General features: G+C 38.3%; 1 protein-coding gene across 2 annotated transcripts in view; it reads right to left on the minus strand.

Moving 5' to 3' along the window:
• TRANK1 (tetratricopeptide repeat and ankyrin repeat containing 1) overlaps positions 1–27,676 on the minus strand; it is a 101,104-nt gene that overhangs the window by 13,582 nt on the left and 59,846 nt on the right. For both annotated transcript variants that reach the window (XM_073678297.1, XM_073678296.1), the window contains exons 9-21: positions 26,499–26,678; positions 23,761–23,910; positions 21,535–21,786; positions 20,216–20,392; positions 16,582–19,359; positions 15,560–15,759; positions 13,460–13,597; positions 13,122–13,265; positions 7,876–8,032; positions 5,496–5,584; positions 4,393–4,496; positions 4,171–4,303; positions 62–207 (exon numbers count right to left, since the gene is read on the minus strand). In XM_073678297.1, coding sequence (XP_073534398.1) covers positions 62–207; positions 4,171–4,303; positions 4,393–4,496; positions 5,496–5,584; positions 7,876–8,032; positions 13,122–13,265; positions 13,460–13,597; positions 15,560–15,759; positions 16,582–19,359; positions 20,216–20,392; positions 21,535–21,786; positions 23,761–23,910; positions 26,499–26,678 — 4,648 coding nt within the window. The remainder of the gene's footprint in view (positions 1–61; positions 208–4,170; positions 4,304–4,392; positions 4,497–5,495; positions 5,585–7,875; positions 8,033–13,121; positions 13,266–13,459; positions 13,598–15,559; positions 15,760–16,581; positions 19,360–20,215; positions 20,393–21,534; positions 21,787–23,760; positions 23,911–26,498; positions 26,679–27,676) is intronic.

Raw genomic sequence — 27,676 nt, forward strand, 5'->3', positions numbered from 1 at the left:
AAATTATTTTAAGTGCTGAATACAGATTTTAAAGCTATCAGAAATCAAAATAGCCTTGCACCTTTTCAATGCATCAGCAGCTTCTTCATACATCTTATCACGGTAATACAAGTTCAGCGCTGCTTCAAAATCTCCAACTTGTTCGAACAGTTGGGCAGCAGCTTTATTGTCCTGTGCTTTTTTGTAGAAGAATGCTGCATCCTTGGTCTGAAACATAAAGAAGTAGTTTCAAATACTCAGCTTAGTAACAGGATTCATTATATGTCCCCTACACAAGTACCGATAGTTCATTTATAGAATAAAAATATCCTACTTCGATATTACAATACATCTATATCACAGATACTTTACACATATACGGCCGATTCATATATTTTTTTTTTTTCTAAAGTCATTTTTCTTTTTTCCATGAAAGGTAATGTAAAGTAAAGTATCGAGGATAGATCGGTGCCATGAGAAATAATGCAATTGCCTGATGGATATGTTTCAACAGTAGTGGAGCATTTTATTCAGCGATGTGTGTTGAAGCCGAACTGTCATTAGGCTGGTCTTGTACATTGGTAGTCAGAGATCAGCGTTCACAGTGGAGCACAATAGGGCACAAAACTGGTAGTGTGTATGGCAAAATCGTTTCCATCTCCAGATTCCACAGGGTAATTGGCTTATACAGATCATATTGAAATCGGTATAAATACATGGAAATTGTCAGCTCACCAAACTGGATAATCAAGCTCCCGAGTGTTGGGAAGATTCACACGGATTGTGTCAGAGCAACATGGACATTATGAGGCGGCAGGGGAGAAGATCCAGCATTGAAAAGATCATCCCAGATAAGTATATATAAAATGTAACATTTATTAATGCATTTAATAAATTCAGACTACGAATAAGGCTTACTACCAAAACGCATAGGTCCAGTTGCAATCATCTACCCTTGATATTTTTTTTTACCTTTCCTGGAATTTATTTGATATGGAGTATGTGATCAACCCCGGCTTTATCAAGTCTGGCTCACACGCAGTGCTGTGTACAACCTGTCCAGGTGAGCAGTATAGGTTACTCTTTCACCCACTTTTTATTCTGGAGATACTACCTTAGAGGAGAGCCGCATTGTTCTTTTTTGAAAACCCCTAGATTTTTGTTTTTTTTTGTCTTGTGGTATTCACCAAATTCTTCAAAATGCCACACGTGGAACATAAATTTTACACAAAAATAAAAAAGTGTTCTTTATACAGTATATTTGTCTTTAGTTTTTTTGTGATTCATTTAGTGCTAAAACTCACATTAAAGCTAAACTGTTGCAAAATTTGTGTAAAAAAATGAGATACACATAAAAATCAAAAAGGGGGGGCAGGGAGACTGGAGTACATCTTCAAGAAATTTGAGACTTTTTAAAAAGTCGCAATTAATGAATCAGCTGAAAATATCTGGAAACCTCAAACCCCTCAAAAATATTTAAAAAAAAAAAAAAAAAGCAGGAAAAAGCACAAAATAGATTTAAAAAAAAAGGGACAAATGAAAAATAGGCAAAAAAAAAAAAACTGGACAAACAGAAGCAATAATGAATCAGGTACACAGTATCTGTGTAAAGTAGACATCCGCCTGATCTTTTCACTGTATCACTAAAGATTTTATTAAATTTGTTTAATATAGTCAAAATGACTAATATGTTGCCCAGTATTCTATAAATAAATCACAGTCATTGCAAAAACCAGTGGAGTAAAAGTTTAGAGGATTGCTGCAGTGCTGGATTTCTACCTACACCTCAGAGAGTCACCCACTTGTTCCTAAGGTATTTAGATGATGACAGCATTTCTGTGTAGGTGGTCAATGCCGTTGTTACACTATGTTCCTGTTGGGTTCCTTGGCAAGTACCCTCATTGCCTATATTGGCTTTTATGTTCATTATTTTGAGTATTAGCATTTTCTAATATGGGTTCCTTGTTGGTTAACATATAATTTTGTTTTTCACGTACATGGTGTAGGAAAGCTTGGTAGGACTGGGTTAAATCTTGATTAGATGCGCCTGACTAAGAACCAGGGCATATATTCATTTGGGAGCTCTCAGTCTGCTGGGGGGAAGCTGAGCATATTGGATTGTGTTGGAGCTAAAGAGAGAGACAAGCCAGAATCTCTCTCTAAGAGACTGCACAGGCACCAAACTGCAAGTATCACTGGTTGCTACGGATGATAACGGTTTTGTGGGACTAGCTGAGTGGTGTCTGAAGTAGCTAGGGTCTATATTTTTAAGCTAACGCCTGTACAAGGCTAAGGATTTCTGTTTACGGTTTTGTTTTGGTACTGTGCAACCAGTAGGAATATTTTTACATTTTGATTATATTGATTTAAAATATGCACTTCATACATGCCTGGACTGGCACCTTTGTGCACATGGTAGTTATATAATTGATATTCTATTTATTAATTCTTTCCATTGGTGGGTTTATAATTTTTTATTATAATCATTACTGGTACTTATTTTTTGGTATTTATTTTAGACCATCGGTTTTCTTTTAAATGTTTTAGCCATCATGTGTCATGATTACATTTTTGCTACCATTATCAATAAATGTTTTATATTGATGTATGTGTTGTGATATGCTCCTTACAGGGAATCTGTCACCTGGTTTTTGCTACCCCATCTGAGAGCAACATGTAGTGGCAGAGATCCTGATTTCAGAGATGTGTCACTAACTGCTTGCTTCAGTTTTGATAAAGTCCCTGTTTTCTCTTCTGCACATTTAGTAGTTAGCTAAATGCGGAGCTCTGTATAACTCTGCCTACACCACTCATTTGCAGCTTTCTGACCACGTACAGTATATACAGAATACTGCCAATCAGTGGTGGGGGTGAGGTTATACAGAGCTCAACATTCAGATGGCAGCAGTTTTAACTAGTCCTCTCAGGATAATCTGCTGATAAAACAGTGATTTTATCAAAACTAGATTAAGTAGCAGAGTAAGTGATACATCACTGGAATCATGGTCTCTGAGAGCAGCATAATGTTGGAGCAGATTATGTGGCAAAAATCTGGTGAAAAATTCCCTTTAATTGTTATAGAACTTTTTTCTTTCTTCATACATTGTCTTCTTTATACACATAGGCAGCACACCTCTTATGATGATGGCCACTTGTTTTTTGTAATTTGGAACACATGTTGACATGGCTTTAAACAGGTTTTCAAATTAAAGAGGACATTTAACTGTTTTGTTTTTATTTTAAAACATAGTAGCTCTTTCAATTGGTTCTCCTTCACCGATTCTGGAAAGATTTTTCTTTTTCACCTGTACCCCTCTGTTCCAAAAGTTATGCAAGTTTTCCCTAAAACCAAGTAACTTTATACCACAGAACTTTTCTGAGGACGTTTGCTTTCTCTCCTCTAACGCTAGCCAATCAAACATGGCCGAACCCAGATAGGTTCTGTGGTATACGCCCAGTTGTTGAAGGGAAAATTTGCATAATTATTACTGGGGCACATAACTTTGGAATAGATGAGCACATTAGATAAAAGTATAACGCTTCCAAAATCAGTGGATGAGACGGTACTCAAATTAATTTAAATAATGCAAGTGAAATGTCCTCTTTAAAGACAAGTGCCATGTCATTTATATATCACAAAATGTCACAGTACCTGGGACCCCCACGTACATTCAGGATAGATCCGATTTTCAGTGGAGAAGAACTTCTAGTTCTCATAAATCTGAAAAGCGGGTGCGCACGAGCATTTATCTGTTATTTGGATACACCACAACCTCATCCTCTTATCCCTAAATTTGACACCAGTGTTCATTTCCTGATGGGTCTTTTCGATGTTTTCAGAAAACCATCTTTATCATTTAATGCAGGCTTTCACAAACTGTTAGGTAGACATTATTTGTCAGACGCCTCCTAATTACTCATAGGGTATCGCAGAGGTGGAAGATTTGACAAGAGTGATCATATTTTGCACAAACATGGCTCTGATTTAGAGACATAATAGACTCCTACTGTATTTATTAAAGTGCAACATATGTTTCTTTTGCAGAGAAATGGGATAAATTATCTCAAAACTATATGATGTAAATACAGTCTATATACAAATCATTTTTAACATTAACACTCATGGACAGCATATCTTTCCTTGATAATCTGTAAAAGAGCGTGAATCACCCAACTAGAAAGCAGTAATACCTTTTCCAGCCGCTTGCAAAGATCTGCACAGAGGTTAAATTCTTTGGCCCTCATTAGGCACTTGAGGGACAGCTTTGGTTCCCTACATTCCAGATAGGTCTTGGCGAGCTTTAAGTACTCCAAAGGTTTTACCCTGCGGGGTAAAAAAAAATATATAGAAAAGATTGTTCCATGGCTGTCAAAAGCCTGAAGCGGAGGCAGAAATAAAGTATTGATGCCTACTTTGCATTGGCTTTCTTTGTCTGCAGATTTAATACTTCATCATTGGCAAATGCAAGCTTCTCTTTTTCCGCTGCGCCACCTTTTTGGTAACACTTTGCAGCAACCTGAAAACATACAACATTTCTTTTAAAAGGTGTACATCTCTAAATTGTCTTAAAAGGACATCATTCACCATTTATTCTGTTAAAATCATTTAAATCATACACTGTCTGGAAACTTTTGTATTTAAAGGGGTTATTCACTATGGTTATTTTTTATAAATATGTTGGGGACATGATTTGGTGGCACCTACTAATGTATAAGCTTTACAGATTGTTGAAGCCCCATCCCTCACAGACTACACAGCACTACTCTTCTTATAATGGCAACTGAAGGAGGAGCAGACTGTCCATGGGCTTCTTTACCTGAAAAACTGCTTTCTTATGCACAGTGTTTATTCATTAGGGGAGGCTGACAGATGATGCAGTCCGCGAGGAAGGCTGGGCTAACAAGTGCAGGAGGAAATATACTTATATGGGTAATGGACATGAAATTGTCGCACTTACAAATATGTTAAAATAAAGATAAAGTCGGCAAACCCTTTAAAAGAGGTCAGATCTAATGACATAATAGTTTATATACATACTTGTATTCTATAAATAATAACAAATATCTGAATAAATTTACAAATGGGTAAACAATGTGAACAAGGAGTGTCCCTACACTAACAAGAGACTAACAGTGTAGACTGTCCAAGCGCACTGACTGCCCCAGTGTGTCCCTAGACGGTCTACACTGTGTCACTTGTTAGTGTAGGGACACTCCTTGTTCACCTGGGGAATGGAATTACCAATTTGTTACTTTTTCAGAAATGAGTTATTTATTGGAGAATAACACCCAGTTATCAATCTATTCATAAATTTATGGTAGAAGAGCAGCACAACACAATGCCCCTTGCCTCAAACTTCATTTCAAAGTTCCTGAGTTCAGCATATGATGTACAGTACAGGACAAACGTTTGGACACACCTATTTATGCAACGGTTTTCCTTTTTTTAAAAATTTAATTTATATAGATTATATTAACAAAATGATCTCTAGTAGCTACTTCTTTAATATAACTACCTTCCAACACTGGTGGCTTGCATAGTAATCTCCTTGAGAGATCCATTCCTTTTTAGTGGATGTTTTCACAAACATGTTATCATCAAGATCTGGTGAGAAAAAAAAGAGAGAGCATATTATTACCTAAATAAATAACAAGAGTATATGTGTGGGTGTAAATACGTCGGTTTTCACAGATATATATATATATATATATTCTATTGAATAGATTATACTCATGTGCTGTCACTAAGGGTATGAGAACATGAACCAAAGCATGGGCATGTCAAAGGGTAATGTGTACTTAAAATAGAGCCAGTGCAAATTCCACTCCTCAATGGCGCTCACCCCAACGCGCGTTTCGGCTTCCTGCCCTGACCCTTTGACATGCTCACATTTTGCTTCACGTTATCATATCCTTAGTGACAGCACATGGGTATAATCTATTCAACAGTGTTGTGCACTACTATACCATATATATATTCATGCATTTGATTGAATATAGCTAACCCAGCATGTTTTTGCACAGTATGATTCAATTTTAGGTTATACCATTATAGTTAGTTACTAATAATTGATATATGATCCATTTATATTATATAGGCACTTGCACTTTATTGAATCAACATATGAATTTAATGTATGAATCATGTATACAATGAATGTAATCATGCTTTATGTAAATTGTGTTGCTGGAACTGTGATCATGTATTCTCTATTTTTGTACTCCTGCTTTGATACCCCCTTTTCACATTGGTTTTAAACATCCCCTTGTTTGTAACTCTTGTCTATACCTGAATTAACTAATAAAAATCATTTTTCTACTGAATTATTTTTGGACTCCAATTTCAAAGTTTTCTTTTGCCCTCTAAATAAGAGAATGAGGATAGGAATTATTGTAACATTTCATAAAAAAACAGACTAAAGGTCCCTGTACACCTTTGATTACTATTTGCCAAGTGCTTGTTTGGCAGACAAAAGCTATCTCTCCCTATTCTCCCATATGGAGGAAAAAGAAAAATGATGACTGGTTGGAAAGCTCCTATACACATCATGATGATCGAGCGTTACCGCCAAAACTGATGGGTTCTGCAAACTTTAATGCGTATGGGGATCAATAATCATTTAGTTTAATCATCATCTAATGGCTATTATTTACTCTCCCACATGACCAGTCAAATAATTAAAATGTATTTTCTAATTTGCACCATACAAATGTTTAGCTAAATATATTATTTAAGAAAAATATAGACTTTTAATCCCTTGACGCTGTATAACTTCTATATCGGTCATGAGTGCATGTTTATAAAAGCTCTGTGATGGATATCCAAGTCATGCTGATCACATAGGAACCCATGTAATCAGCTGCAGGAGATTGACTAATACGCATAGTTGGGCTTCTTCTAGAATAATACTGATTACAACAGCATAACCTTTAAATTCAGCCACGGGTTCTAAGAGAGAAATAAAGGAAGGAGGCTCCATCTGTCCGACCATATTAGTTTTACAGTGTGCACTGTGTGGTATAAATATCTAAAAATAAATAAACCTAAAATCTTGGAAAATTACTAATTTCATCAATGATACCACAAAATGGTCTAACAAACCAACAAAAGAAAGAAAAAGTAGAAAAACATCTGCAACTTGTATTGTAAAAGAAAAGCTCAGAAATGTCGAAACATAGTAATTTAATATATATTACATAGAAGGAGAAGATGGCCGCTGGATAGGTCCTTGAGGGGAGATCTGTATCATCAAGGTTGGTAGCTTCGATGATGTAAGCCCGGGAAAGCAGGCTCCAGCACATATAGTGCTGAGAGAGTTAATAGGGTGTATCAGGGCCGGGTTTACGAGTAGTCAAAGATGGGTGGGAGTGACTGCTCACATATTTCCACCCTGGGGTCGTGGTATAGCAGATAAAAAGGAGAATTGAGCGAGGCCGACAGCCACACACGTCTAGTCAGAATGTGGCTGGAAGTAGGCATATTGCCTACTTGCGGGAGCATTACCTCTCAGTGGACAAAATGAGGCCTCTCGCTCAAATAGTCACAGTGACTGGCCCCTTTGTCTGGGATTTGCCATTTCAAGTCAGCTTTGGGCGGCAACCACCACATGCGGAGTGCAAAGATGAAGATTAAGCCAGTAAACTTCAGATCACTGTACATGTGCTGGCTGCCTTGGAAATACATGTCCACACCCCAGCTCCCAAGGGACAGTTCTGATGATTAGTTTATATTAAGAAATTCTGTTCAAGCAATTCGCTTTGATGTAAAAATAGCAATAAACGTATTTTTTTTTCCTTCATAGCATAAAAAAAATGAAAATTGATTAGAACATCGAAAAAAAACTTGGCATTTTAATTTAATTTTGATTCCAAAACAATATTTCAGCATTAACATACCTTTGTTTTTATCTGTCTGGACCACATGAACTAAATTCCCTTTCACAAAGTAATCAAATGCAGGGGCTCGCTTCTCATGGTTTTCATCAAATATCCATAGGTTGACTCTGGCTCTAGTTATAGCTGTATATAATTGTTTCAGTTCTCCATTTAGCATCTACATTAAAAAAATGATATATGTTAGATTAGAATACTACAATCTGATTAACTAGTGCACTGAAAACACAATTAATTAGAAAGTTATAAATGCAAAGGAAAACCTAAAGAAAAAGAAATGTAAATGGGTAAAAGGCATTAAATCATTTAAAACAAAACATTAACATTAGCACCTACCTGGTCAATGATATAAAGCTAAAACAACCCAACAATTTTATTACCAACAGTGATACTGAAACTTCTTTACTCTTTGAGAAAACTAGGATATAAATGATTAAATGGTCCCTACAATATAAAGGCTAGAAATAAGATCCATTAGTTACAGACCACAGTAACAAGATTTCCTCCTGATTGCTACCAGGTGGACTACTGTCATGACGCCCCCACCACCAGAGTATGATGGGCTGTCACAAAGAAGGGTGGCATTTTGCCAGTCGATAGGTATTCCTCGTTAACGGTTGACCTTTGCCTAAGACCCTCTGGAAGAAGGGAGTCCAACTGCTGGAAAGAGGAGGTTGGAGAGAGGTAGATGTGCAGTACTTGGACCGTGTTTAAAGTATGAAATAACTTCTCTGAGGTGCAAACAGTAAGGGCAAAAAGAAGGTAAAATGATATCCTTGTTAAAGAAAAATGCCTATAACACTTTGGGTATGTGTTGAAGGACTACATTATTCTGCTGAAAATCCTTGGAAGGGCGTTTTCAGGACAAAGTTGCAAACTCTAACATTTGCCTAACAGAGGTAATGGCCATTGTTTTTTTTTTTCTCCAAGAGAACAGAAGTAAAGACATACTGCAGAGAGGCATGCAGTACCCCAATGACCAAACAGATCCAAAGGTGTTGTGGATTGATAATAAAGGAGGGGCTGCATGACCCACTCTTTTTAAGAAGGTGCACACGTCTGATTTAAAAGGGCAATGGACACTAGATTAAAATAGAGATGGCAAAGATCTGTCCCTTACAGTTGCGACTAAAAGTTTAGCATTTTTTTTTAAAGTGTGATTACTTCTGTCTGGTTGTTGTGATGCCATATTCCTGGTGATGAATTGAAAGTGCATGAAATGGTCATCATGCAAGACCTTAAATTTTAACCAAAATGCTTTTGAATATAGGTATGGTCATTTAATTAAAGAAAACTGACTGCCAAAAGTTTTGCACATACTCTTTATTGATCACAACATAGAGAATAAATCATTATTTACAATGCCATAACTTAGTATTTTGTAGCATAACCTCTTGCTTTAATTACTGTACTACACCGACGGAGCATTGAAGCCACTAGGGTATTCAAGACATCTTTAAGGATCTTGCTCCATTCCATTTGCAAATCTGCAAAAAAATCATCTTTATTGCTATGGGTACGGGCCCCAACTTACTTATGAAATTTTCTTCCTTATACAGTAGTGTTCAAAATAATATCAGTGTGTTAAAAAACATGAGTTAAGAACAAAATCTTTATACTAGTTTTTATTTACATGCATTGGGAACATTGCACACTGTTTTCTAATTCAAAACATGAAGAGAAATGTATAGAATTTTTAACTACTTTACAGAAAATAAAAAATGAACAGTTTATAAAATAAACTCACAATGTATACTCTCTTTTATGAGGATTTGGCAATCCTGTGAATCACTAACCTATAATTTAGTTGTATACCCACAGTTTTTTAGAACTGCTTCACATCTATGTTGCATAGAGTCAACCAACTTCTGGCACCTGTCTACTGTTATTCCAGCCCAGGATGCTTTGACTGACTACATCCCCCAATATTTTGGCATTTGCTGGATTTGCCTCAGAAAATGCATTTTTAATGTCACCCCACAAGTATTCTATCTGATTAAGGTTCGGGAATTGGGCTGGCCAATCCATAACCTCAATTTTGTTGGACTGGAACCAAGATTTTGCTTGTTTACTGGTGTGTTTAGGGTCGTTGTCTTGTTGAAACATCCATTTCAAGGGCATATCCTCTTCAGCGTAAGGCAACATAACCTCTTCAAGTATTTTAATATATGCAAACTGGTCCATGATCCCTGGTATGCGGTAAATAGGTCTGGCACCATAGTAAGAGAAACATGCCCATATCATGATGCTTGCACCACCATGCTTCACTGTTTTCAGAGTGTACTGTGGCTTGAATGCAGAGTTTGGGGGTCGTCTGACGAACTGTCTGCGGTCCTTGGACCCCAAAAAGAACAATTTTACTTTAATCAGTGCACAAAATGTTTCTCCATTTCTCTTTAGGCCAGTTGATGTGTTCTTTGTCAAATTGTATCCGCTTCAGTATAACAGTGGGACCTTGCGGGGACACAGGCATCTAACTGTCACAGTACTCACAGGTAACTTGAGAATGCCTTTGATCATCCTGGAGCTGATCATTGGCTGAGCCTTTGCCATTCCTCGATCCATTTTAATAGTAGTCTTCCGTTTTCTTCCACAACTCTCTGGTTTTGCTTTCCATTTTAAGGCATTGGAGATCATTTCAGCTGAACAGCGTATCATTGTCTGCACTTCATTATACGTTTTACCCTCTCCAATCAACTTTTTCTTCAAAGTACTTTGTTCTTCTGAACAATGTCTATAGCGACCCATGTTTCTTAGGCTTTCAAGGAGAAATGCATGCACAACATGTGCAGGCTTCACCCTTAAATAATGGCCACCTGATTCACACTTGTTTCTTCATAGAATGATTGACCTCACTAATTGACCTCCACGCTGCTATTATTTTGAACACACCCACTTTCAAATTAATTATTTAAATACACAAACTCAAAAACATGCAGATCATGAATGCGGAGTCTGTTGGTTTTCTTACAATCTACTGCACCAACTGGTAAATAGTTTGACATGTGAGAATATAATTTTATACCAAAAACAGTAATTAATCTGGTTAGTCATATTGGACTGCTATTATTTTGAACACTACTGTAGCTGACAACCATTTGCTTCTGGTTTACTAAAAATCACAAGGCAAATGGCATCACAACAACCAGACAGAAGTAACCGCACTTTAAAAAAAAAAAAAAAAAACCAAAACTTCTGGTTGCTACTGTAGGTCCGAGCTGGAAATATAGCTATGCAAGGGAAAAGGCAAGGTTTGAGTTTTCAGTCCTCACACCAATGAAAAAAAAGAGTTTTCCACATTCCGTGATAAATGTAGAAAGAGGTTTTATTTTTCTCGCCTTTTGCATAGTCTGGATAACTCACTCTAAAAACCGCTTTTTTTGCCCCTGCTATCACAACTTCAACAGCAACGACATAAAATGAAGCAGACCTAATTTGAGTGAAAGAGAGGACCCCGACAGAGAAGATCTTAAAAAGAGGAAAATGCTAAGGGAATGAGAGGGGGATTGGAGACGGTAGGATTGTAGCCATGACAGAGAATGATAGGGGAATGAGTACAGTCTGCTCCAGAGAAGGTCTGTTCTTGTTACACTGGGACAGAATAGCTCACTGAAAGTGTGAAACTGGGCGTTTCTAAACTCTTTCACAGAGGAAACGAGGAGACCCAGAACTCACATGTAGAGCCGGACTGAGATTGGTTTGCGGTCCAAAAGGGACAAGTCGGGTTGTTGGAGGGAAAGGAATTTTTACAATAGAACAAAAACTCTGGCCAGTGTAGTATAGAAGCATATACGGGAGAATGGATAATAATCAACCATTCCAAATCCTACCAACAGGGCTGTGGAGTCGGAGTCCATTTTGGTGGAGTCGGAATAAAATGGACCAACTCCAATTCCTAAAATATATAATAAATTGGGTCCAGTAGTTTAATGCAGTTTGTGGGGAATATTTTTCATAAGAATTTGGGAGAGTTATGAAGTGTCCTATAAAGGTCTGTCTATTCCTGATCTAAGGATCTAGATTTTTAGCTGAGATGAATCTGTGCTACAGTAAATTTATCACTTAAACATGAGCCATGTATGAGGGAGTCAGAATCATGGAGTCGGAGTTATGGAAATTGAGGAGTAGGAGGTTTGGCTTACGACTCCACAGCCCTGCCAACCAAAGCAGTTCAGCATGTCCAGAGTGATTTGAAGGTTCTTCCGGCACTCTGAGTGGTGCTTTCACCATAATATGACCAAGTAGGGGATGGCAACAACACTTAAAGAGTAACCGTCATTTTAATTTTTATTTCATAAATCAATAGTTCCCATGAATATAAACAACTTTGTAATATCTTATCAGAAAAATCTGCTTCTTTCTCTGACAAAATTGGTCAGTTATCAAAATTCTCAATTCTGAGGTGAAATCTGTATTCAGTGAAGACACTTTCCCATTACTGAGATAGGAGATGAGAGCTGCTACTGATAAGATTATATGTAGATGAGAGGAGCTAGAGACAGCTCCTCCCTCCTCCTTCAGTCTATATAGAATCTTATCAGTAGCAGCTGCCATTTCTTATCTCAATAGTTCATGCAATAGTGCATGAAAGTAATATAGGGTGCGTGATTAACATAATTTTGATAAAAAAAAAACATAAAAGCCAGGCCCTTATTCACACTTGTGTCATTTTGACATACAGCTCTGGCAAAAATTAAGAGACCACTGCAAAATTTTCATTTTCTCTGATTTTTCTCTTTATAGGTATATTTTTGAGTAAAATGTACATTGTTGTTTTAGTCTATAAACTACTGACAAAATGTCTCCAAAATTCAAAGCTAAAAATTTTGAATTTATTTGTAGCAAATGATAAAGCATCAAAATACTAAGAAACTGCTTTCAGACCTCAAATTACTCATGTTTTAACTGTGAAATCAATATTTGGCAATATTTAGTGGACTAACCATGATTTTTTATCACAGCTTTCATTTGTCTTGGCATGCTTTCCACCAGTCTTTCCAGCAGAAAACTGTTCAGTGGTCTCTTAGTTTTCCCAGAGCTGTATGGTAAGGTTTTAATACTAGAGGTTAGGACGGTCCCAAATAGGGTCACCGTGGTGGGATGATATCATATTGTCCTCACATTCACATTTTTAAACTAGCAACACTCCGCGACTTGTTATTCTTCTCTATATACTCCTTTATCGGATATTTTTTTGCACTATAATCTATACTAAAGGCTTATAATACAAATTAGTTATTTTAAAGTACCTTGTGCATTTGTGGATCTACATCCAATGGTCTATGAGCCGAATTACAAGCACTCTCTAAAGGAACTTCTAGAAGAGGCTGATTCCCATATTTTTTTAAAGGTGCTGGATTAAAGGAAGAAATTAATCTCCACTCCTTGGAAGCCTGAAAAAACAAGCACAAAACTACATGCTAGCACCACTGAATGACAAATCTCTTATGAAGTATAAATAGGAGTCTAATGCCAGAATACGGTATACCGTATGCTTTAGGATGTACATTTACACTGCATGTTGATTTAAAACACAGGAAAAACTCTATAGACATTTTAGAAGGGTATTAAAGGAGAGCCTGGATACCTCAGAGTCCGTAAAGAAATTGTACAGAAGTACATCATCAAACTCCAAGCCTTTTGCCTCATAAATTGTCAGAACAAGGGCAAGGCTCAATTCTTCTGGGATATTGTCTTTGGCTTTGTCATTTACAACCAAAATCACCTAAAAATAAATGAGAAGAAGGGTTAAGTTACAAAGTCCAAAGTAAGTTACAACATCTCAGAGGAGATCTTATTTACATGCATAAATGTATGTATGGTCAGTACATAGTACTAGCACATGACTTATTCCTTCCAAAGACCATACTAAGGACCAGGGGGCACTCATTATGGGTGGAAGAAAGGAGATTCTGGCATGTAAATAGGAAAGGGTTCTTTACAGTTAAAGCAGTCAGACTCTGGAATGCCCTACCACAAGAGGTAGTAATGGCCGACACTAACAGATTTTATACAAGTGCTGGATGATTTCCTCAGTACAAATAGTATTGTGGGTTATAGTTAAGTAACAAAATGTACAATGAACTTGATGGACCTAAGTCTTTTTTTAACCTATGTAACAACATTAATATAGTAAAATAGATTCATCTGTGGACCTTACTCTGAAAACAAATATGTGATTTAGGAACATTATTTGGAGCAACTGCTCCATGCCCCAATGGCTGGAAACCAGTGGCCACATGGTGGATGTAAGTGCATTTTCTCCCTGTAGCTGTTGCTCCAGCAAGGCAGCTTAACATGATTTTAATATCTGCAGATTAACCCTTCCTTTGCACATAAAAATGGCATTTCTGGACATGACAAGTTCCTTTAAAATATCTTACATAATAAGGATAAGAATTAAATTTCTTGATTTAAAAGGAAACTGTCACCAGGTTTTCTCAAAGTAAAGTACAGTCACCACCTTTCAGGCCTGTTTTACAGTATTCTAGTATGCAAGTCCCCAATCCCCTCTGCATAGCATAAAAAAGACCTTTTATTATATCCACAATAAGTGCGGTCTGGTCCGATGGGCGTCTCTGGACTCAGGGTAGAGAGAAGAGCACCTGCGCAGGAGTGCAATGGGGGACACTGTTTGGATGACGTAGGACGTGTCATCCACATGAAGCAGAGAAGCAGGATGGCATTGCATGAGAGGAGGCGCCAGATCACACCAGACTGCACTGTATCTGGGTATAATAAAAGGTATTTTTTGTGCTATGCAGAGGGGACTGGGGTCTTAAAAGAGGCCTTAAAAGGTGGTGGTTGTACTTTATATTGGGGAAACCTAGTGACAGGTTCCCTTTAAATGATCTTTATTGCCTCAATGTAGTTTGGTTTTAAGAAGCGCTCACCACTTTTTTCTTCAGCGGGTTGGGCTTTGTGGGAGGGGCATTGCCAACAATCCTCCTCCCGTCTGAGACAACATGTCACAGATTATGGGCTATGGCTTATGGTCCTGCTGGTTTTGCAAGCCAGCCCCCAGACCAAGGCTCATCACAGTCTCTGTTCGGGTTTGATTCCCCCCTTCAACTCTCATTCTGTATTGCCTATCTGGCTGCACCTTCAAAGCTTGTATGTGAGCTGTCATTTCGCTCTTGCTTCTTCACCAGCTCTCACTCCAGGCTCCTTGACAGGTCGTATACAAGCGGTGAGGGTGCAGGCAGGCAGTGCAGAATTAGAGTGAGGAGAGACTGGCTGTGTGTGGGTTCGATATGTCTTGGTCAAGGTGCTGGCTTGCATAAGCAGCAAGCCATGCTTCCTGATCTCGGACATAGCATCTCAGACGGGTGGTGGAGCACTCGAGAGCAGAAGCAGTGATGTGATATCACAGTGAGAAGCAGTGAAATCACAGGACGTTACATGCAAGAACAGGAATAGGGATATCATCCTTTGTAGCTTTAGGTTTTAGGCAGAATGTAGATGGAAATACATTTTTATCTCACCAGAGTACCCCTTTAAAACGCCAGTCTTCGTTAATTCCCCCATAGTTTTCAACATTCATAAAAAAAAAATTTAGATAACTGTTTGCCTTTTTTACCATTTGCATTCCACATTTCTGACCTTTTCTGAATTTACCATTGCAAATGGCAATTTCTAGGCATTATTTCTTTTATGAACAAAAGGCTTAATATTAATCATTTATAACCTGATGTGCTCCAAATTCGATTGGTTGTGTCTTCCTTTTGTTGCCGCGTAATAATATTGCCAGATCACTAACACAGCATGAATCAAGCACCGTTGGCTTTGGACCATCAAACAAACCACAGTCACGTGGCAAGCGATCAAATGACTCTGGGAAGAAGTACTGCAGCAGGTCCACAACTCCAGATGCCAAATGTAGAATACCTGTGTCAAGAGGGAAAAGAAAAAAAAAAGACACACTGACCATGAACATAAAGTAAGCAGCAATATGGGAACTGGTCATTAAATTCAAGCTACGAATCAGAGCCTGGCTGTGTGATTGCAGGCAGGTAGGTTTTATCCTGAAACTCTGTGGCGGCTAATAAATAACGTTAAATAAAGTTTTAAAAGCCAACCAGAAACTATAGGTAGAGACCTGACTAGTCTGCTTCAGGTCAGTAGGCTTCTCCCCGTCTTGCTCCATTAGATTAAAAGGTTTCTGCCAAGTGTGTACATGGACAGACATGTCAATAAACTAGAGAGGGGCGGGTAGATGCTGGCCAGCAACATCATCGGACTAGTCCCTAGAGTCCCGGGCCAGTCTTTCAATGTATTCTCTGACATATCTGCCGTGTTTCAGAGTGAAACATAGCTGGCTGAAGTCACAGGCTCTGATTACTGCTGTCAGTGGTCCGGCAGCATGAGTCTAATGACAGGTTCCCTATAATATTACAGCATTTTACTTGAAAGAGTATTTATGGCCAGAACCTGATACACAGGTGAAAAGCTTTTAAGTAAAGATCGAAAACTAATTATATAATGTAAGGCAATTTTGAGAATGACTTCGGGTACCCATATATCTAGCACTGCACAATTGGAAACTGCCAGCAGCTCACTGCGAATTTCACTGCTTCCCACATCTGTTTTTTGGCCACAAAAACAGGTAAAGCAAGACTGTGGTAAAATTGCTAGTATCATACAGTTTCCGTCATTGCGGCAATAACACTACGTGTACAGCCACCCAAAAGGAGGTCAATATTTACTCACCTGAATGAGATCTATAGTTTTGAACTAATTGGTACACTTGTTTTGGTCTCCGGACAATGCATTGCTTCTCGCTACCCGAACAACTTTTGTTTGCATAGTAAAACAAGGACCTCAGGTCACTGAAGCGAAATGAAACGCCTTTCATTATGCTCTGTGCTGTGTCTCCAGTAAGAAACATGGAATTGGGATCATTAATGCATCGCATAAGCAAAAAGAGCTCTGCCTGGGTGAAGTCTTGAATCTCATCCCCATAAAGTTCATGGATAGACCATGGCAACTCTTCAAGCATTGAAAGTCTGCAAGATAAATTATACAGCACATCCTCTTCATCAAAAAGCCCAAGTTGAGATTTTATTTTTTCATATGAGCAAAACAGGCGATAGATTTCCTTCCGATCACCTTGAAAGTTTGGCGCCCTTTTTCTCCCAAGTTTAATGTACTCCTGCTCAGTGAGTCTACCGTGGCGGCAGCCTAAAGCTTCAAATGATCCTTTCAAAAATGACTTGATCTCTTTCCAAACAAGAGCAGCATTATATAGAGATTTTCCTTTTATCATTTTAGGCCATAAATCATTGGCAAATACCTCAAATGTCACAAAAATACGAGGGTCAGACTCTTTTTGTTCAAAGTCATTTTCTTCTTCCTCGTGATCAGGGTCAGGCTCCATCTCATAGTCCTCATTCAACAAGTCTAGTACGTCAATGGTATCCAAAGACCATCCTACAATACTTCTTTTGAGACTACCATCGTCATTCCTGGGAAAGAATGGGTCAGGCATGGATGCATCCAGAAGTAGCAGGAGATGCTGGGAAGTTATGAACAACGGATAGTTCTCATCTTGGATGTCTTGCAATTTGTTCACATTAGGCTCAATTGGTTTATAATTGCTTGTTGGCTTCGTGGATTTGCTTAACTCAAGAAAATTTCTTTGTACCTCTTGACAAAGCACTTGATTTTTGGTAATAAAAACTGGATGATAGTGTTCCAATTCCTGAGGATCTTTCACTTCATCTAAAGATTCATTTTCAGCATCCAGGCCCTCAGCTTCTGGAAGTGCCTGCTCCTCATCTGTAGTATCAGACAATTCGGTTTCAGAATTCTCCTCATCATCTGTGTCTCCGTCGTCAACATTTTCCCTAAATGTTCTCCTTTGCCACGGCTGTTTTACTATCCATGGGCCAACTGATATAGCTTCTGCCCAGTAAGAGTGAAACTTCTTCCAGAGTCGATATAAGCAGCAAGTTGTTTTTCCCGTCCCACTTCTACCAATTAAGATGATGGTTTCCATAGGTTTGGGATTTAGATCGATCACCGCATACTCTAACTCACCGACCCTGAAGGGATACTCAACTCTGGAGTTCATGTTACTGAGCACATTGAGGGCCATGTCTGTGCTAAAGCTGTGAAATTTCATGATATTATATTCGGTTTCCGCTGCACTGGCGGGGGGAAAGTAATCTGACACATGCTCCATATCGCATTCAATTTCTGCATCTTCCATGAAATATTTTGGAATACGCTTTTGCACGTTTGAGGAGATGACAACCTTAGTTATGCCCTTTAGTTTTTTTCGGAGTATGCAGGTTAAGCCTCTATTGTAAGCACTGCATATGCTTTCAATGGCATGATTAAGCTTGCCATGGTCAAGAATAATGTCCCATATCCGAATAATTTCTGTGTAAACCCTGCCTATTTTTACTGTTGACAGTTCAGTAGCCAGAATTTTTTCTGGCTCCTCACTACATCGAGGTGAAAAATCAATTGCAAGTTCCCACAGCATCCTGGCTCCTTTGTCTAGTTTAACTTCGTAAAGCTTAATATTGCTCTTTAGTTTCAGTTGCTTTTGAAGGCTACGGGTCCATTCCCCATTTCCAAGTCTTTGAATCGAGACAATTATTTTATTCTTCATGTACTGTGGCACAGACTTGCATTCCAATTTCTTCAGGGCTTCAGGTGAACACTCAACTTCCCAGGTCATATTATTGAAATCTATCTTTGAAGGATCAATGTCCTCTTCTAGTGGCTCAGCATCATCTTCAATACCGTTAGACAGTGTCGAATCATCTATGGCACATTCATTACTCTCCATCGCAGAGTCATTGGATAACCCATCCGGATTTACTGTAGCTCCATTTACACAGTCCATAGGTGCCTCATTGCTCCCAGCTTCATTGCATGGTACAGCAGTCAGTGGCTTTAAACTATCAAACACTGGATGGCCTTTGTTTGCTTCTGTACAAGTTATTAACTCTCTTATGGCTTGTAGAAGGCTTTCTTTTGGAGTCATTGCTTTCTTCGTGCTTACTTCAGTTTGCTCAGTGACTTTATTGGTTGTGTGTTTGCATTTCTCAGGCTGAAGATTTTGATCATTAATCATTGTTTTAGGCTGTGAATCAGCAACATGGAGAGACTTTACATGGTTCTTTCGCTGTGCTGCATTTCCATTTGTCATGGTCTTATTAGGTTTGGGGACACAAGCTGGCTGATTTTGTTTGTACTTCTTTCTAGATTCATTCCAAGCAATAAAGCGCTGATCCGAATCTTTTATCTTGTATCTTGCAATTTTTCCTTGCCGATTTTTTTTTGTTAACTTAATGTCAAATCTTGCAAGCACATCTATTACTTTACGATATTGTTTGACATTATTGCTCTGAAAAACAAAATGCATGACTGTGTCTCCATTTATGTCCTGAACGTTGGGTTCCAGGTAAGAGTACTCAAGAGGATCAGCAGAATACAAGTCCAAAAGGTATTTTGCCATTGATACACCATGATCGCCTGGAAAATATAAATAAATAACACATGTAATTAATGTTCAGTACACAGAAATATATGCCTTTAGTTCGTTAGTTTACCAAATATAATGCATAGTAAGAAAATCACAAGGTTTTTCCTTATGTGGCTATTTACCTAAAGCCTTTCTGATAAAGTACATGCAAATACCTTTCTTAAGACCGGTTTGACACATCAGGTAAACGCATGTCGTTCTGGGATCAGAAGACACAGCCAAATCACCAGGTCTCCCGATCGGAGCTAACTGCCTCAAAGGCTAATAGAAGGCAATTAGCTCAGGACAGAAGATCTGGCATTCGGGTCAGGTCTTCAGATCCAAGCACAGCCAGTGTTTCACATGTGTGAAACCGGCCTAAGAAGTTAAAAGGTAATTTTCACATAGTTTAGTAGCATGTCTTTAGTTAAGGCCTCATTCACACATAAGTAATTTTGCATCAGTGTTTCATCAAAATTTGTTTGTCAAAACCAGAAATGTCTCCAAAACACAGAACAGGTATCAATTGTTCAATTACAGCTTTTCTCTGTAAGTTCTACTCCTGGCTTTGGCATACAAACGTGATGTGTGAATGAGGCCTAAATAGCCAGACTTCTCAAGGAAGGTTCTCGAAGTTCATTTAAGACATTGTGGTTAGGTTTGATTTATGGCACTAAAAAAACTAATATAAAAATATTATTGATGATTCAACCTGATATGAACAATCAGTATGTCGTTGTCAATAAAATTATTATGCTTTTAATGTTTTTAACTATCTGGATATTTAATCAGAGATCAATGTCATATATTTAACCCATTTCTATTCATTAACAAAAACAAACAATCTGATCTACGTGATGGACTCACCCTTTTTATTTAAAGCAATAGAAACTGCAGCATGCAGTGGTGTATCCCCTTTTGTGATTGATACACTTGTTGGATCTCCACCATTAGAGAGCAAGGAATACGCCAAATCAAAATCACTTTTGTCTAAGCATGCCTGGATTGGGTGTTTAGAGTTGGCTCCAATACCATTAGGAGAAACTACAGTGGAAAAAAGGAACAAAAACATAGATAAATAAGTAGAAATTAGTTGACTTAGGTAAAATTTGGTTCTTGTTACAATGAATCCTTGATCAGAACTAAATTCCGCTTGAGCAAGTTACATGCAAAAAACAAAACACAGTTTATGACTCCAAGTAAAGGGGTCACATATGCAATTTTTGGGGTATCACCTAACTGTGGAACCGTTTTTGTGGCAAGCTGTGGTGTTGTTTATGACTTTAAAAGTGGTCTGACATTAATAAAACTAGGCCAAGTGGAGGAGGTGGCCTAAAATAATAATAAGAAGCATTACTTGCTTGTCAAATCCATTGCTGTGCCAGCACCTCTGCAGGTCTTTGCTTACTGTGCAGAGATGATGATGTCACATAAGAATATGTGCAGCCAATCACTGGCCTCAGTCGTCAGCCGTGTAGGCAGTAAGTCACCGCTGCAGCCAAGCAAAGAGTGCGAAGGCAGAGTTATCTTCCAGGCAATGTCCTCCCCATAGCCTAGAAGAGGGCATTTATATAAAGTGATAAAAGAGGATTTCTCAGCAACAAGGCATCTGCTATAAGACATACAGGGATCACGCTCCTCAGCAGTCTATAGCCTGTACGCCCAGATTAATAGGTTACATAGCTCAAAAGTGGTGACAGATTCCCTGTTAGTAATGATTTTTTTAAAAACTATTTTTTACCACCCCCCCATCTAGGTTATTTTTGTCCAACACCACCTCTAAACTTGTTATGTCTAGAATACATGGCCTTAATCTTAATTTTCAAATAATATGAATACAATATTAAAATAGAAGTCTAAATATTCTAGAGCAACACTCATTTTAAAGTCAGAGAAATTTTACTTCCCATTTGTGTGTCTATTAAAGGGGTAAAGAGGTAGGTGGGGGACCAGGAAAAGTTGAAACAAAGAGGTGGTGGATTGGAAAGGTGTATAGGACTTCTTTTATTAGTTTAGAACAATCCAAGAAGTTATAAAAAAATATAATGGCTGGCAACGTTTCAAATTTAGCTTATAAGTAAAATTAGAATATAATGTTCTTGAAAAAGAAGAAGTAATATAAATGAACATTTCCCAAAAAATAAATAAATAATTGTAATAAAAATAAAAATAGAATACAAATTTACCTCCTTGTTCTAAAAGTAACTTGATTAGCGGCAAACGGTACTCTGCTTCAAGACTTAGATTGTTTATTACGTGGAAAATATCAACATTAGGAAGAGCACATCGTTGAACCAGTCCTTCTTGGGTAGATTTGCCACTCGCATTTCTAGTCAGAAGGAGCAGAACCACTTGCCACCGTTGTTCCAGTATTAACTGTGTGATGAGGCGTTCAGCAACAGAGTCGGAGATGTCACATTTAACGTCAGGTGGGATCTCTAACAGACAGTAAAGTGAGACATTAAGACAAGAAATTATACATAAATGAGCATACTGATCTTAGTGTGCCCAAAACACACCCTAATGTGCAGACTCCAGCACTCGCACCAATCTTCTCCGCACTCTAAGAATATGAGGAAAGCCGCATTTAGTATGTGGACAGCCTCAGGATCGGGTATAGGGATTATAACCCATAATACAGACCTGCAGGCAGTCATCATGCCGATGCAGTCTATTTTTAATGGCATAATGTAACATATTTTGAACAGCTGGAAAATGTCCCAAGTCCATCCAGCTCAGTCTATTCATCTTCTATTGACCCTTCATCTATTTTGGATACAAACTCCTTTTCCTCTAGATAAACCCCAGATATTACTTTGAGCATGACAGACTTCTATTGCTCTTTGATATGATGTGAGCTTGCTTCTGCTGACTGACGGGGGCGTCCTACTGAGTTTAGAGCTCAGCTTTGCCACAGTAATGCTGCGAGTGTTTTCTGAAGATCAGATGCCAGACATTTTTCTTTACAGTTTTATGCATTGGCTGTACTATTGCTTGGGACAGGTAATAGTGTTTTCATATGTATTAATGTATTATACATTTTTATTTAAAAGTTAGGTGTATAAATATAGGGGTCTTTGGATTGTTTTTAGTATCAATATTGAAACGCAAACCCTGGAAAATGTGGAGTGGCAGCACCATCTCACTAACAAATGATCTCTGAGGCACACCCTAACTAAACAGACAGTGCATACCTAGGAGATTCATACAACTGGAAAAATGTCATGTTTTAATTAAAAAAATAAATAATATAATATAATATACTATACATACAATTTTTTAGTAGTATAAAATATAAAAAACAATTAAAAACATTGCTGAAATTTGCCATGAAAACCTAGTGTGGTGCTAGCTCACATTACGACTGCAGTAAATGTGGGCGGGGTCTGATCACATGTGTGTGATGTCACTCCTCCCCTCCCCTTCTGGGTATCTGCAAAAGGATAAGGGAGAGTGACGTTTAGGATCACAGTGAGGACATTTTCTTGGTGACTGGAAAGTGGAAGAGATGTGGACACAGTCACCAAAGATGGCTGGCAGCACAAAATCTGTTAGTTGGCGCGGCTCAGCTCAGCAGACTGTGTCACACGATAGGTTTAGATACATGGCCTGTGTTACATCATAGGATTAGATACACAGCAGACTGCATCACAAGTCATGGGTTAGATACACGGGTCAGCGGACTGTATCACACAAGATGGGTTTAAATACACTGCTCCATCACGCATGATGGGCTTAGATACTTAGCTCTGCTCAATGAAGAGCCTCCTTGAGATGTCTGTAACGCAAGGACGTCTGAATGAGCCTTTAGTTGACATTTGTACACAAATACACGTCAGCTGATATGCTTCAACCCAATTAGCATTCAAGTTTATACAGCTTGGATTTGGAAAACATGCCACAAAATGATGTGGTCAAAATACTTACTTGCCTAATAATAAAGTAAACAGTGTAGAGACAAAACCCCCAATTCCAGCGATATGCCACTTACTGGGCTGTTTGTTGCAGTTTTGATAAAATCACTGCTTTGTCAAGTGGAAATTAGCACTAGAGGACTATTCAATCTGCTGTAATGTAGTTGAACCCCACCCCCACCACTGATTGGCAGCTTTCTGGCTATGCACAGTGTACACAGGAAGCTGCCAGTCAGGGGTGTGAGCAGAGTTATACAAGGCTCAGAATTCAGAGTACTACTAGATCTGCAGTAGAGAAAATAGCTATTTATCAAAACAACAGCAAGCAGCCCAGTAAGTGATAGACTACTCAAATCAGGATCTCTGCCCCTACATCACGATGCTCACAGATGTGGTAGCAAAAACCTGTTGACAGATTTTGCTAAATAAAACAATAAGTTGCACAAATAATCAAAAATAGAGTTTTATTTTGAAAAACCATTTTCGGTGATGGCTTACCTTTCATAGATGACAGAAGATGCAGAAAGTTTTGGACAGTTTTGTGCCTACTAAGGTTATTCACTTGACCATCTTGCTTGCAGAAGTCGTTGAACTGATCCAGTGCACAGGCAAACAAATCAATCTTAGACTTAACCGAATTGCACGCCACTAAAGACAAAAAATATATATAAGAGTAATTTACATGTACTGACATCACAAGTGTAGGTCTCATTGTATTGTAAACATTGCTACTATTGAAATAGATTACGATAATAGGATAAAAAGCAAGGTTATAGAACGCAGTCTAATGCCAAGTATATCAATCTTTCCCTAAGTGTCGCATCTCATTCCTGCATCTCTCTCAGCAGTGGTTTTAGTAATGAGAAAATAGGAGCCATAAGGATTTCTATCTTCTTTTCTTCAGCCTCATGTCAAGTCGTATCATGTGATATCTCATGTCCATTCCCATCAGAACACGCCATGCAATCACTGAGCCTATACAGGGCAGCATACCCTCACATGCATCCTCATACCGGCAGGTAAAAATACCAGCTAGTAATCATGCCTTCCAAAATGTGAACAAAGCCTAGAAACCTGCTTTTATAGCACGGTGTTCCAGACAAAAAAAAGAAATGCTTTAACCCATTCCCGCTCTGGCCAATTTTGTTTTCCAATTTTGTTTTTCTCCTCTTTTTCCAAGGCCCATAACTGTTTTCTATTTTGCTGTCGATATAGCCATATGAAGGCTTGTTTTTTTGAATGACAACGTTCATTTAACCAAATAATGTACAGAAATATGGGAAAAAAATGTCAAGTACGGTGTAATGTTAAAAAAAAATCCAAGTCAATCATTGTTATTTGGCTTTTGTTTTTACAGAGTTCAGTGTGCAGTAAAATTGACCTGCAGCTATGATTCCTCAGGTCAGTATGATAACGGGATAGCAAACTTTAATGATTTTTTTTTAGATTTTAGTGGTTAAAAAAAGTATGCAGTTTGTAAAAATAAATTGAGATTTTCTGAGACTCGTAATTTGCAATGGAGCTGTATGAAGGCTTGCTTTGTGTGTGGCAACCTGTAGTTTTCATTGGTATCACTTTGGATGGTATGATACACTTTTGTTGCATTTATTCTTTGGGAAGAAATGCAACAAAAAAAAAAAAAAGGCAATTCTGACATTAATTTTTTTAATCTAAAATGTTATATGTGGCTATTACAATTCGAGTTAAAGAATTTAATATTTTCATAGACTGGACTTTTACAGACACAGCCAGGGCGTGATTTAAACTTATAAAACATCTTTCCAAATATAAAAAGATAAAACCTATTTTTAGTCCCCCTAGGAGATTTTAAACTGTGATTGTTTGATGGTTTGTGCTGTGTATTGAAAATAGTGATGAGTGAGTATGTTCTGTTAACCCTTTCGGCGAGCATGCTCAGGTGCTCGCCGAGTATCTTCAGCCTGCTCGGGTGTTATGTTTGAGTCAGGCTGTGTCCATGTTTTGCGACTGTTTGACAGCTTTAATACATGTGAGGAATGCCTAAGAAACAGGCTGGAGATACTCGGGAAACACCCGAGCATGCTCGTAAATCTCAAGTAACAAGCATGCTCGCTCATCACTAACTGTAATACTAAGGTATTGCAGTATACAGTGAATTTATAGAGGTTATCCCAGAATCTATTCATCTTTTTCTAACTCATTGCAGCTGAGTAACTGCTCACCAAACCATGCCTTTAGATACTCATTGGCTACATTTTTATTCCTCTTTCTGGCTCCAACTTCTCCACATCTGCGTCCCTACTCAGTGTGAATTAGGCAGTTCTTCAGTTTTGACTATGTGACCGCCTGCTTCTTTTCCAGGCTCCTTGCGCTCTGCTGTGCACGGCCCACATTACGTACTCTGTGCACTGCTATTGGGGTCAGGGCAGGGTCCTTTGACAGCAGGAGTACAGTGCTTATGTCCTCCCTGTGAAGACGGTGCAAGGATACATGCACTCACTGCACAGTAAGACTGCTTTAAGAATAGCAGATACTCAATAGCTATGTGTGATCTATCACAAAAGAACTATGGGATGTATTCAGAGGCCACAAAGTAAGTAAATATCCCTAGCATACAGATTTTGATGGGTTGCTATCTGGAGCAGCTAACACTTTTGGAAATTGATTGCATTTGACAAGTTTATTTTAGAATATTAAGCCATTGAGCGATGACTGACATTGTGGGAATAACCCTTTAACGATCTCATATGATGCCCGGCCATAGTCTGTGATTCGTAGGAGCACAAAGATGGCAGAGACAGAAGTCTTCAATATTCCAACCCAATATCCTCCCCCTTAGCTGCTATGGAAACCCATCAACTCATCACAGGGTGGTATGGGGCCAAAGCTTGCCTGTATCAGCGTGCCACTGGGATCACGCCACTTAAATGTCACTTTCAATCTCTGACGATGGCATTTAAGTGGTTATACAGTTGAAACCTGAGCTAGCTAGCTCCAATCACTGATGTTGTAGGCAGGTGCTGCCTGTACAAAACTGCCGGCATCTGCCGTGTAGGGAGCGAGTTCTGTTTCTGAGCCTTCTGCATAAACTTGAAACCAATATGTGCTGTAAATGTGCAACGGAACAGAGCAAGTGATTAAAGTTTTAATGATCCACTAAATAAAAGATTACCAATATTTAATGTATGTCTGTCATGTGAAGCAGCTGTATCCAACAAATACAGTAAAGGAAACATTAAGGCACAATTAGCAAGTACCAGTTGACTCGGCTGGAGGAACAGAAGTGGCCAGTTGGCCTGCTAGATGCTTTTTGATCATATCCTCGGCTTTGAAGTTTTTATTCCGCTTGAGGATCGTGGCTGCATCCTTTCCCTGCTGGTTAGTGATGCATGGGTCCACTCCAAATTCCAGAAGCATTTTTACATCTTGTGCTTGACCTATGGAACATAGATATTTCACATTTCAATAGGAAACCCTTTTTGGTTTTCTCTGCAGAGTAGGCTACTGACATTTTTTTCCATTTCTATATCGCGTAGTCTACAATGACGTTCAGAGACATAGCAGAACACCTCTATACAGGTTCATTTTCATTAAAAAAAAAACAAAACACAAAAACAGAACAGAAAGTCAGCGCGAAAAGGAGATCACAGTACAGTCATAAAAAATTCAACACTACCACCTGAAGGTAATAACTGCAGCTGCATAGTGTAAGTGTTATAATCCCTATGCAAGCGTTTTATAATCACTATCTTCTTCATTACAAATGGAGGAAACCTATTGAATATTCACACTGTGTCCTTGCTATGAAATCAGAAATATTTAAAAAATGTGGCATTTCCCAAATAATGGTACTTGGTGATTATACCAGGATGCTAATGGACACACGAATATAATTCTGACGAGTTAGCTGACCATGTTCAGTTTTGCAAGCGTGCACCCCTATGTAATGCACTGATTTTCTTTGTGTGAGACCATGCTCGTGTAAGGAAGTAAAAAGAAGTGCAGTACACGCTGTGCTTCATCATTAGTGCCTACAGCATCTTAGACACTTTGTGCCTTCCTTAAAAGTTAGGTGTCTAGAAAATAAATTGGCTAAGAGTCGCAAAATGTGTCAAATTTTATTAACGCTAAGCAAAAGCTTTTGGCAAAAAGTACAACAATCAATTATAAATAAAAGTATTTTACAATAGTTTAGTGAGCGATGCCAAATTATCATCTCACATGTGCCGTGCTGGTGAAATTGAAGCAATTTGCACCAATGTGTAAAATGTAGCATTTTAGGACACTTTTGGTAACTTGCTCCAATATCTAAATTGGCAATGGAGGCTAAATAAAAAGTTCTAAAAAATGTAGTTTATGAAGGAATCATTTAACAGGTTGTCCAAAACTAAATGAATTTCATACTTTATGTCAAACTACTGTATATAATGTAATA

This window comes from Phyllobates terribilis, unplaced genomic scaffold (assembly GCF_046119375.1).
Source record: "Phyllobates terribilis strain yellow unplaced genomic scaffold, ASM4611937v1 Scaffold_4__5_contigs__length_816908805, whole genome shotgun sequence".
In the NCBI taxonomy this organism is placed as follows: Eukaryota; Metazoa; Chordata; class Amphibia; order Anura; family Dendrobatidae; genus Phyllobates; species Phyllobates terribilis.